The sequence below is a fragment of the Zygotorulaspora mrakii genome, chromosome 5 (genome assembly GCF_013402915.1).
Source record: "Zygotorulaspora mrakii chromosome 5, complete sequence".
Lineage (NCBI taxonomy): Eukaryota > Fungi > Ascomycota > Saccharomycetes > Saccharomycetales > Saccharomycetaceae > Zygotorulaspora > Zygotorulaspora mrakii.
The window spans coordinates 512,985-524,998 of NC_050723.1; the positions used below are offsets into that span (position 1 = coordinate 512,985).

General features: G+C 40.3%; 6 protein-coding genes across 6 annotated transcripts; 4 read left to right on the forward strand and 2 right to left on the reverse strand.

Moving 5' to 3' along the window:
• Positions 1–612: 612 nt before the first annotated feature.
• Positions 613–2,712, forward strand: MSC6 (Msc6p; the record flags this gene model as incomplete). The annotated part of the gene is made up of 1 exon (XM_037288991.1): positions 613–2,712. The coding sequence occupies one exon, from the start codon at positions 613–615 to the stop codon at positions 2,710–2,712; it is 2,100 nt and encodes a 699-aa protein (XP_037144886.1).
• Positions 2,713–2,900: 188 nt separating this feature from the next.
• Positions 2,901–3,731, reverse strand: CYC3 (holocytochrome c synthase CYC3; the record flags this gene model as incomplete). Its single annotated transcript, XM_037288992.1, has 1 exon — positions 2,901–3,731. One exon carries the CDS (start codon positions 3,729–3,731, stop codon positions 2,901–2,903), a length of 831 nt encoding a protein of 276 aa, XP_037144887.1.
• Positions 3,732–4,016: 285 nt separating this feature from the next.
• Positions 4,017–6,503, forward strand: SOG2 (Sog2p; the record flags this gene model as incomplete). Its single annotated transcript, XM_037288993.1, has 1 exon — positions 4,017–6,503. One exon carries the CDS (start codon positions 4,017–4,019, stop codon positions 6,501–6,503), a length of 2,487 nt encoding a protein of 828 aa, XP_037144888.1.
• Positions 6,504–6,604: 101 nt separating this feature from the next.
• On the reverse strand, positions 6,605–7,540 carry TFB6 (TFIIH complex subunit TFB6; the record flags this gene model as incomplete). The annotated part of the gene is made up of 1 exon (XM_037288994.1): positions 6,605–7,540. The coding sequence occupies one exon, from the start codon at positions 7,538–7,540 to the stop codon at positions 6,605–6,607; it is 936 nt and encodes a 311-aa protein (XP_037144889.1).
• A 634-nt stretch (positions 7,541–8,174) lies between these two features.
• MEK1 (serine/threonine protein kinase MEK1) lies at positions 8,175–9,740 on the forward strand (the record flags this gene model as incomplete). The annotated part of the gene is made up of 2 exons (XM_037288995.1): positions 8,175–8,807; positions 8,889–9,740. 2 exons carry the CDS (start codon positions 8,175–8,177, stop codon positions 9,738–9,740), a joined length of 1,485 nt encoding a protein of 494 aa, XP_037144890.1.
• Positions 9,741–10,103: 363 nt separating this feature from the next.
• Positions 10,104–12,008, forward strand: MNE1 (Mne1p; the record flags this gene model as incomplete). The annotated part of the gene is made up of 1 exon (XM_037288996.1): positions 10,104–12,008. The coding sequence occupies one exon, from the start codon at positions 10,104–10,106 to the stop codon at positions 12,006–12,008; it is 1,905 nt and encodes a 634-aa protein (XP_037144891.1).
• Positions 12,009–12,014: the final 6 nt, after the last annotated feature.

The following is a 12,014-nucleotide window of genomic DNA, read 5'->3' on the forward strand; positions in this document are numbered from 1 at the left end:
TTTTGAGCATAGGGCTATGCCAAGTTGAAACGGGCACTGATAAATTTGATGTTTTGCCTAATTGGGTAAAAACAAGAAAAATTGGTCGGATAAGTGACGGTCAAGGGCGAAATCGGCCATGGCAGAGAGCACTGTTCGGCAGCTCAATCTCGGTAGAGGTGCGAAGGTATTTCTCCAGTGCAGTTTTTTGCTGCTTGTCACGACAAATCTGACGGAGAGGTTAAGGGGATGTGCAGACGAAGCACAGTCGTTTTCGGGAGCCTTTCCGGGTTTCTTCGACAGGCTGAGCGATGATCAGGCCTGATAACGCTGAAAGTACTGTGGTTCAAGTAGCGACGTCCGGTGTCTGCGACAGCAAGAGGGGAGTGATTGGCGCACGATGGGAGCCTCGTCAACAGCGGGTCTAAGGGATCTGAGAGCCCCATTGCTGAGCAACTCGCTGCCGTTTGTGCTGATCAGGCAGAGCTGAAACAGCGGAACTGGAAGCATGTCACTTCGCACGTCGGGGTTTTTTTTTTCAAGAAAATTCCCAAAATGCACAGAAATTTCAAAAGGTATAGCAGTTATCAGCTGCAACCTGCCTTGATATTTGGGGTCTAGACATTGTTTTCTATGTTATCTCAGAGAGTAGGAGTATCTATGATGTTGCCCCGCAATCTGGCCCTACGCCATATCAATCTAGTAGCGAGACGTGTGAGGCTAGTGCGTAATCAGTCTACCGAAGTGAATAGTACACCCACATTTGTTCACCCGGTATCGAGGCTCGGCAATGAGCTGAATGAACAATTGAAGTCCAGCACTGGCGATTCAAACGCGATATACACCTCGCTGAAGGATGAGCTGGCCCAGCTATCGGAGACCATGAAAGACCCAACGCTCTTGCAGCGGTCGTTTGGGCTGAATGGTCCATTGGTTAGTCTGCTGAGGAAAAGCACTGCAGAAGAGGGATCGGCAGTTGATCCTTACCAAATTTTGAACACGATGTGTCAATTCCAGGTTGCTAGGTCGCCCCATTTCGAGATTGTTCTTAGATATCTGCTGCAAAATGGCTCTCCTCAGGAGGTCATTGCATTGTGGGTCAAGTATCTCGAAACCATTGCTGAAAATCCAAACGCGCTGATTCAGTCCTTCAGGAATAGAAATGGCAATAATAACTCTCATGAGAACAGCATTGCCTTGACCACATTGGCGTATCTTTCCTTGCCTGATAATAAGCCTGACCTGAATATCTTGTATCAAATTTTGCAACTGGACAAGGATGCTGGGCAACAAATTCCCTTTAGTAGAGTTAGCTTTTTGAATGACTCCATCTTCTCTTCGAATCCAGACATGAAAAAAATCATCGGGGAACGTTTGGACAATATGTTATATCAGTACATTAGCACCAACAAAGATTCCTATTTGAGAAAACTAGACAAGACTTTACAGCCGTATCATTTGCAAGATCTATATCAACAATATCGATCGGTTATACAAGTGAATAGTAGTTCCAATCCTGAGGTCTCGGCAGATCCCGAAATCTTGCAGAAATTTATGGAAAGGTTCGTATCTTTCAATAAGCCTAGCCAGGCCGTCAAAGTTTTCAATGACTTCAAGACGTTAAACTCTTCGCTTTTGAGTGACAAACTTTTGCTAGCTGTCGCTGGCCTACCTGCTCCTACGAGACAACTAAAAATGGATAGAATTCTAGCCATTTGGAATAGCGTCATCAAACCGGCGACACCATCTGCATCTTCATACGCTTGTCTCTTGGAGGCGCTCGGGATTTCTGGGAACTTTTTCCAGTTACAAAATATGTGGTCGAAAGAGGTTCCAGAAAGTTTCAAGCAGGACTCTCATTTGAGAGAATCTTATTTATCCAGTTTGTTAAGGTACGATGATAAAGTAACATTTAATAATGTATCTGATAAATTACCTGAAAAAATTGAGTCAATCGAATTAATCAATGCGGTTTTACTCAAAATGATAAAAGGTAATGCACCTGCTGAAAAATTCGAATCCTTTTATGCACATCAATTTATGAAGTCGGATGATGCTGAAAATAAAAATTTTGAGAGAAGACCCAATATTGAAACTTTGGCTATAAAAATGTGGGCAAACTACTGTTATGCAAAGGATGCATCGACTTTTGATTTTTTGAAAAGTATTTCCCAAACCAACAGAAATTTACTGAAGGTAAACGCCCTCATTGAACAGTTTATCCAAATAGTCCCATCGACAGTTCCAATCCGTGAACTCTATAAGCAAACGAAGGACCCATTAGATTCAAGGAAGTATGGGAATTTCATTGGGGCAGAATTTGAAAAATCGGATGGTAGTTTTGAAGTTGCAGAAGAAATATTCAGGGATTTCCTTAAAGGTTCAAAAGCGCAAACTAAGAAAATCGATAGATTTGTAATTGAACCTTTGATAGCGGGGTTCTGTGAGTACTCAATTCGTCAACACGATATCAGTTTTCTCCTCAAAGTTTCTACCTACGTTGCGTTCGCTTCTCAAGTTGGTTCAGAATTGACATATGTTATCACTGCCAAGATACTACACACAATTGCGATTCTATCAAGAGAGACTAATGGAAAGTTCGAGAAGAGCGCACTTGAATTCATTAATCCATTTTTGCAAAGCTTACTTGATGTTGAAGACTTTAACCCAAACAGCAGAGACCTAGATTTATTGCGGAAAAGTAACGTTACTGTGCCTAAAGAACTCTCGTAGATAGTAAACCTCCATATTAAGAACAACAGACATGTATATATTGAATGTTATTTAAATTAAATACCTAAGAAAAAGAATTAGTAAACGGATCCCATAAAAAAGAGAAGGGAAAGAAAACATACTTACTGAGCATATCATTTCCTGTTGTGAATATTTACAATATAATGCCAAGGATAGCTGGATCACTATCATTTGTTAGCTCCTCCAAAATACTCATCAATAATGGGTTTCGTATATCTGATAAATCTATCCTTGGCGTTTGATGAATTGTCTAAAGCAGGCCTTACATCTAAATTGAATGATGGGAACCCTTCTTCATCATCGGGACCACCATAAAAATCTATAACGTAGCGGATTTTTTTAAATCCGGGATTCTCTGGATCAGCAGACATTGGATCAGCCCTCAGGACCACCCAATCATGTCTATCGAAAGGGTGCTCTCCTGAATAGTAGCTTGGGAACAATTTTCCGAGTAAAGCATACCATCTCGCACGGGGAGATAATTGATCTGGCCTTCCTGTAAATTTGAGTAGCCGTGGGGCGACATGGGTCTTATCAGTATACGGTTTCTCCCATTCCAAAACCTCTTGCCAGCAGCCCTCATTCAAAAAGTTGTGAACAAAAACCATCGATTCAACAGCATCTTCCGGTATCTCTTCACCTGTATTTGGGTCTATCTTCCCTTTTCTCACCATTGCATTGTACATCTGTTGTGGTGAAGGATACTCCCAATTGGTTACACCATCACTACCTCTAGGAATAGAAGAAAGTGACCGATCTTCAGGTAAATCTAATTTCTGCCCAGGTTGCTTTTTAGAAGATATAAATGCAGGCATATTATTCAAGGGATTTAAAAGTGAACCACCATTTAACTTATCCCTTCCTTTCGAAGCATGCATGACAGGGCATGCAGATTGATCCGAGCTACCCCCACTAACAGGGCATGTTAGTTTCCCGCTAGATCTCGCCGACCCATCGATATTAGAATTTGAAGGTGCGTCAGCCCAAAACCAAGCCATTTAATAAGTAACAAATAATCTCTGAAGACGTTTCTTGTGTGCGAATAAACTTCTTGCTGACTTTTGATTTCACCTCCTCATCAAGCTGCTATTTTTTTGGATTCTATATTGGCAATTGTTCTCTGTAATTACCCGTCCTATCGTGAACCCGCTCTGAACTTTAAATTGATGAAGTTACACTTTAAAGTTGGATCACCTAGCGCTGCAGGGTTGACAAAACCACACTGTTAGTGCCTGTATTAGCGTCGAGTAACTGTTTCTCGTGGAGATATTCTGTTGCCTCCAATGACTTCAAGCGTTGGTAGTGCCTCTACTACGAACGCAGGCAGTAGTACCTCCTCGCTGAGCAAACCTCCGATAGCTGCTTCAACGTCGCATACGTCGCTGCAAAGTGCAATAGGCTCTAAGCCCTCAAAAGACAGAAGGACTCTGCGAGATGTGATAGTAAACGAGCTGTCTCAGCAAAAAGGTGGCGGATCTACCGTGAAACTTATAGGATTGAACGTGACGAATATTTTGGACTCAGATGTGGAGCTTTTAAGGAATGTCGAACGACTATCGCTGCGGAGGAATTTATTGATTAGTCTACCATCAAGTTTTTGTTTACTTAAAAGTGTCCGTTATTTGGATCTCGAGAGTAATATTCTCAGAGAGATTCCGCCAGCCCTGTTACAATGTCCAAAGCTTGAAATTTTGGATCTCTCACATAACAATATAGAAAGTTTACCACAGGATATCTCAAGTTTATGGTCACAACAGCTAAAAGTTCTCTCACTGAAAAATAATAATGTGGCATCAATATGGGATCTAAGTCCTATTGTGAAACTTGAAAACCTTCGTGTTCTTGAGATTGTCGGTAACCCCATCCCTAATGAAGAGTTAGAGCTAGTACGAACATATACACCTATTGCTGCGAATATAGTCAAAGAAGAATACTGGGCAATAGCACTCCGAAGATACTTGCTGAATCATCCCTTACCCTCTAGACCGTTTAATGTCTCCGATGATACACGTATCTCAAAAGCAGCTAAAAGGATGGGTTTTATTAGCACAACATCGCCAGTAGATTCTGATCGTGGAGTTTCAATTACATCCTCGCCCGTTTCTTATACTGCTCCGAATTCGGGCAATGATACCGATACAGCTTTCTCGAATAATGAGAATGCCTCCAATAATAATGATCTATACAACCATTCAAAATTTAATGACTATTTCAAAAGATTGTCAGTCCTTCCAGAGGAATCTGCCAATCATGAGCAACATAAAGTATCTCACGATGAACTATTAATCGCGTGTCGTAAGTTACTTTTCAGCTTTACAGAATGCCAGCAAAACATTAGAAAAATAGCATCATTTTGCAAAGAAAAATCCGTTGCTGTTAGTGTCGTGTCACTTTTATATTCTGTAAGATCACATATCGATGATCTTGTCGAAGTATTAGAACAGGCTGAAAACGAAGATAAATCTCACGATGGAGCATTAATTAAGCTTTGCATTACAATCATATCGATATTCAAAAATATCATCGGTCAATTAAGAAAAAATTTCAAATCTTTTTTTGAAGCTGATGATCTTTGTTTCATAAGAATGTTTTATATGACATTGCTATGTTCTTATACTGAGATTTATAATGCTTGGTGCTACATTGACGCTGAAGAAGCCAAGTTATCTAGAAAAAAACAAAGAGCTCGTGGGCAATCGGCCATCGTGCGCCCTTCGTCAGGTGGCAATTCCACAGGAGCACAAGTCGCTGGGGCCGCATACCTTCCAAGAACGCGCAGCAACACGCTCCAGTCTAGAGCGCCACCAAACGGTTTGAGTATATCAACAGCAGGCCCTTCTTCAAATGAAGCTAGTCATGGAAATGGCAGTAACGTCGCAGGCTATCCTTCAAGCATCATTTCGCCTAGCCTACACACCACATCTCCGCCACATACTCTACTTTCTCAAATAAGCCCGCGAGCCACGACACCTCCCCAAGGTTCTTCCACGGTGTCATCCATTTCCCAGCTCTCCTTTGACTTCAAGCATGGTGAACAGTCTCCAAGACAACATCACGGTAATTCTCCGAGAGCTCAGAAATCTAGCGAAGGCTTTCAAGTGAACACTCGTGATGGCGGAACAGATTCCGAATCCGGTTCACCGTCTGGAGGTGGTACTAATGTGGATGTTCAACTATATCAAACACTGAGAACTGTAATTATTATGGTTAATGTAGTGTACGATCAATTGACCTCAGAGATATCTAAAGCGGCCCTTGCTAGCACCACTGGACAGCAGGAACTTACAGATTCGCTTTTGACAAAAATACGTAGTTTGACAGACACTTGTTGTCAAGCAATGGAACTGTCAAAAATTCTGAATGAACGGTTACAACTTCTGATGTCAGACCTGGAAATCTCGGAAAAATATTTCACCACTGGAGAGAAAGTGAAAACATGGGAGAGTATAAATGCATTTCTCAAATCTATCATTTCTATTCTTGCCAGTACCAAAATTGTCATGACTGATATGCCTGCTTTAAATGAAATTAGACCAAACTTGGCTTCTCTGGCGAAAATTACCAAGGATGTCACTGTCATTCTAGATTTGAGTTCTTACAAAGGAGTCTCCGTGATTGCTGTTCAAAATCAACAACAGCTACAACATCAGCATCAACAACAGCTACAGCAACAATCTGAAATACCGGAGGATCAACGAGATGCTGCACAGTACTTTCGAGTGACATCTACCCCACAGCCTCCACTTCAAACAACTTCAAATGAGGAATAAATTGAGATATTTCGCTAAACTATCCACTCTCTGTCATTACATATTAATTTAGGTATACACTCTGGGCTTTTGAAAACGATAACAATGGTCACCATTGTCATTTATTTAGCACATCTTTCTAAAGTTTCCTCATAAATTTTGCTTACTTCGTAGTGGTAACCATGGATATCTTGATTCTCAAAAAACCATGGTAATTTTAGTCTCGTGCGTTCAGCGATGCTCGTTAGCCGCACCGAATCAGTTACACTCATTTTCACTCTCCCAGGCACAGCGCCATCGATAAGTCGAGAAAATATACTGTCCAGTATAAACAGTAGTTTGAAAAGCTTTGATAGAGTTGCAATTTGTTTGTCTAGTGTTATTGACTTCATTTCGAATTTTTCCGTGTAATCGAGCAAATCATCTGCAATTCTGATTAAATAAGCGCTCTGTCCAAAATACGTGGATTCACGCCCGAAATATTGCTCCTGTGATGTCTCCAATGGGTCTTCTGTTAATAGGTAGTCGGTATTAGGTCGGCCCTCGATGGAATACCAAATGAAATCAATAAGAGACTTGAAATCCACCAAAAGAAGTAACAAACCAGAGTATCCATTCTGAGGGTTAAGACCGCGAGATTGCACGAATTTTCTCTGAATATTCAGCAATTTTTCATCACAATACGCAATAAATTTAGACTGTTGCGACAAAGAAAGACGCCTATTCTTCTCCAGAGGGCCATCGTTATCTATTTGGTGATGGTTTTGAAGGTTATTCAACTTCGTGTTTGATGCAAAAGGTGAAGATATATTGATCTGGGGCTTGAAGTCATCATAGTCATCAAACATATTCTCGCCTTCCTCCTCATCAGCGCGATTCCTTTTTTGGGGTTCAATAGCCGTATTTAAATCGAATTTGGTACTCTCTCCAGTTTCTGTGTCATCTAAATCAGGATTCAAATCCAATCCTTCGATATCTCGAATTTCTAGCTCATTAACGGTATTGATATCTAGCTCTTGATTGGCCTCCGCATGTAAGGGAGTTTCTGGCTCCGACATGGAAAGAAGACACGCCTAAATATTATTATGAAGCTATCCCCAAAACTTCAGTCAGTCACAACACCTGTCGAAAAGTCTTAGCAAGGTCCATGCAGAAGTGGTTTTTTTGTGCTCACTGTCACACGTCTTGTTGTATCCTTTATTGAAGAACATAACCCGCTCCTCCACGTTGAAAAGACCTTACACGTGACTTAAGTGGGAAAGAGTGGATTAATTGTAATTATATTCAATTGCTTCTTTAGAACTTTATTAACACCCTCTTTATTAGTGATTCCGTTTTCTTATGACATATTATTTTTTACTATTTGCATCTTTAAAAATAATTGTTTTCATCACTCTTCTTGCATTCAAAAATTGAAACCTTCTTCATAACATAAAAAACGCAATAGAGTATGGTGATGTGAAAAATTTACAAAAACAAGTCTCAAGAGGAAGTACTAGACATTGTTTATCCCATTTTCTTCCCACTTGATCGAGCTTCTACCTGAAGTTTTTGTTTTTCAATTGTGATTGTAATTAAGGTGTAACGCGATCGGCGGCAATATTTGAACAAGATTCCTTTGTTTTAGACAAAAAAACAGACTAGTGTTCCCGAGAAGAACTACGTACCTAATATTTTGACTAACAAACGTTGATGTCTTCAGCTGTGCAGGGCTTTTTGGAACTCCTTAGAAGGCCGAATGAGCTTTTAGATACAGATGAGTCCCCAGAGAACCTCGGCGGCTACGGCAGAAGACTTGAAATATCAAGACATAACTTGCTTAAGCTTGGAAGAAATGAGCAGGAGTGCGACTTCGTTTGCCATGATCCGGCAATATCGTCTATTCACTGTGTCTTTTGGGCTGTTTTATTCGAAGAGGATAGTTTACCCATGTGTTACGTGAAGGATTGCTCACTAAATGGGACGTACTTGAACGGCTCATTATTGAAGAGAGATGTAGCGTACCTGCTTACAGATGGAGACAAAATCGACTTGCAAGACGAAAACCAAGTTACGTTCCGGTTTTGTACTAACAAAAAGGCAGAAAGCGATGAATTAATTGAACAGTTTGGGTTTGAAAAGAAAGTACAGCAGTGGGAAGTTACTTCTAGAGTGATTGGGAACGGAACTTTTGGCCATGTACTTGTGGCCTACAAAAAAAGAGAAAATATCAGTACAGTCAAAGAGCTGCCAAAACTGTATCCTGAGAATTACGCTGTCAAAATCATTAAACTTAGGCCGAACAAGCTGAATAAGGAAGCGAAAATACTATTGAAATTGAATCATGTATGTCATCCCAGAACACATAAACAAAACTTGATGGACTAATCAGTTTTACTAACTTTTCGTTATCACCAACTTTCATAGCCAAACATTATCAAAGTTCATCACACGTACTGCGATATTAATGACAACTTATATATTTTCCAGGATTTAATCCCAGGCGGCGATCTATTCTCTTATTTGGCTAAAGGTGATTGCTTGAGTTCAATTCCAGAGGCTGAGGCTTTGATAATTGTTTACCAAATTTTGCATGCACTCAAATACCTTCATAACCAAGGAATAGTTCATCGAGATTTGAAACTTGATAACATTTTGCTATGTTCGCCTGAACCTTGCACTAGAATTATTCTAGCAGACTTTGGAATTGCCAAGGACTTATCAACAGCAAAGTCAAGAATGCATACAGTGGTTGGGACTCCTGAGTACTGTGCGCCCGAGGTAGGCTTCAAAGCCGATAGGAAAGCATACCAATCCTTCTCTCGTGCTGCCACTTTGGTACAGAATGGCTATGATAGGAAATGCGATTTGTGGTCCTTAGGAGTTATAACACACATAATGCTGACAGGGATCTCGCCATTTTATGGCGATGGAACGGAGAGAAGTATTATCCAAAGCACTAAAATAGGTAAATTAACCTTTACGGCAAAACAATGGAATACGGTGGCTGATGCTGCCAAAAGTTTCGTTCAAAAGCTACTTGAAATTGATGTCAATAAAAGACTGGATAGCAGACAGAGTTTAGCGCATCCATGGATCTTGAAACATCACGATCAGCTGGAAAAGATATATTTCAAAAAAATTTTGAAAACGTCTGAAAAACCGATTCTCGACATTGCCACGACGGTGTTAGAACCTAGCTGGAAGAGAAAATTGCCTAAAAGTGTTGTTGTGGACCACTCCTTGCTTAATAAGAAAAAAAGAAGGAACGAAATATGATTCCTTCTACTGGATCATGAATTATGTGCCTATGTCTTTTCAAGATATCCCTGACATGAGCAAACTTATTTCATTTAGCTTAACAGTTTGATTGATTGCATCGATCTGAATTGAGTAGTAAATATAAACTTCTTTGCTGTGCAGCAAGGTGGATTGTATCTTAGTCATTCATCAGTTTACATCTCCATATTATTTATTTCGTTGAAATTTTAAAGAGCGTCCAAGAACGTTGAATATGATGCGAAGTGCCGAAATCACCACGGCTCGCTCGATAATGACATTCTTTAACCTAAAGAGTCTTTTGAGTGTGTGTTGGTGGAGCAGCATATTGGATTTCTACATTCGATAGGAGTTAGAGGGAGCATGAGACAAGTCGTTTTATCCTCTGCACTAGGAAAGATAGCTGCCGAAGTACTTCTGCGAGAGACATATATTAGCCGAAAACATGATGATTATATGAAATGGAACAAGCCTCTGGTGAAGGAGGCCAAAAATCAATCTTTAACCGATGCATGGCTCCAAGAAGCTATTAGGGATCCAAAAAGGAAGGATACATATAATTCAAAAGTGGTTCTTTCCCTCCCGATAGTGCTAAGGACCTTACAAAGGCTGAGATCAAATGACAGTATCTCAATGTACTTTGCGCTTATGAGCAGAATAAAATGTTCAGATATCAAATGGTTTTCTACTAATGGATATACAGTAACGGCTAGCAATCACATGCCTTTAGAATTCTTTCACGAGCTTTCTACGATGCTTAATAGAATGTTCGCGGCGAAACAGACTCCTTTGGACATTGATACCATCACTAAATTCACCTTTGAGTTTATGTCGCGGTACGATTTTTTGATGAAATCTAAATCCATTTCTAACTTAAGGCAAACGACAAAGTTCTACAAAAACTGTATATTTTTGACCACCAAAAGTGGCTCGATCAGCCATTTACTTGAGACATTGAAACGAATACCAGAGAAAAGGCAAGGTTTGAAAGTTCTAGCGGAATTGACTTTTTACCAGCAGTCCTCACAAACGTTTAGGGCCTTTAATTTCCTGGAGCAAAAGATAATGGGTCCCGACGCGATTCACTTGGACGAAGAAGAAGTGGCAGACTTTTTTCCAGTATTTTTCAGCTTGATGCTGTCAAGTATTTCGAAAGGAGGGGAAAATATCTGCTGCAGCCTCTTGAAAAAGCTATCAGCTGACTGGAAATACGAGATGAGTACTCATGATTACACAATACTGCGAGAGTTGAGTGAACGAACTGCTGCCATTGAAGTGCTCATTACACTTCAGCAATGTTACCCAAGCTATTCAAGCGTTTTGATGCCCTGGAAGACCTTCGAGTCCCAATTGGATTGGAAACGATTCATCGACGGCTTGTATGATGTGAAAATTGATCTATTCTCGCAAGAGCAAGATTTGGATTTTTTGCAGTTCAAGTTATCGTCGATTGGCCCGAAGATTCAAGATTGGGTCACATTCTTAAATAAAGAAATCATGCCAATAGATGCAAACGAGTCCCTGAAGGCGTTTTCGCTGCACTCGGTTCTCTTATACTTGGGAGCTAATAAAAATCTAGGGTTTCTAGTATCAATTTTAGAGCATATGATATACGAAATGAATCTTGCAGAGGTGTTTTTGAATACACACAAGCTGTTGGGCCAAGCAAAGTGCTCCAATTTTCATGTTCTATTCAAAGCAATGTCTAACAGTGGCTCCTCCGTCCTTTCAGCAAACTTTTTATTCAACTTCTTACTTCATGAAAGGCAACTGCCATTCGAATTCAATGCTAACGATTTTTACTATATGATGAAGTCCTGTCTTTCTGGAGCTAACTATCCGGCGATATATCACTTCTTGTACCATTGTATTCGGAAACTGGGTGCAACGTTTTATCGCACCGAGGGAAAAGAACTTATCTGGTGTCTCCCGCCTCAAATCGAGTCACTAATAAGGGATAATTTAGCGCTTATCAGAGGTGACAACAGATCTCTAAAGATAATAAAAAAGTTGGAAAACTGGTTCACGCAGCAATCATCAGTGAAAGACTCAAATATTGATACCGATACCCTGAAAGATATTTTCGGGGACGCTTATTTTCCGAAATTAGATATAAATGTATTACAGTCGTGGAAAAAAGTGGAGGAGAGCTCCGTTTCAAATACGCACCAGGGGTTTTCAGTGTACTCTACCTCATCGGATATAGCTATGAGTGAAAGGTTGCGCAATTTAACGAGATACATGCTAGACCGAAAACAGCCCATGTGATTGCTC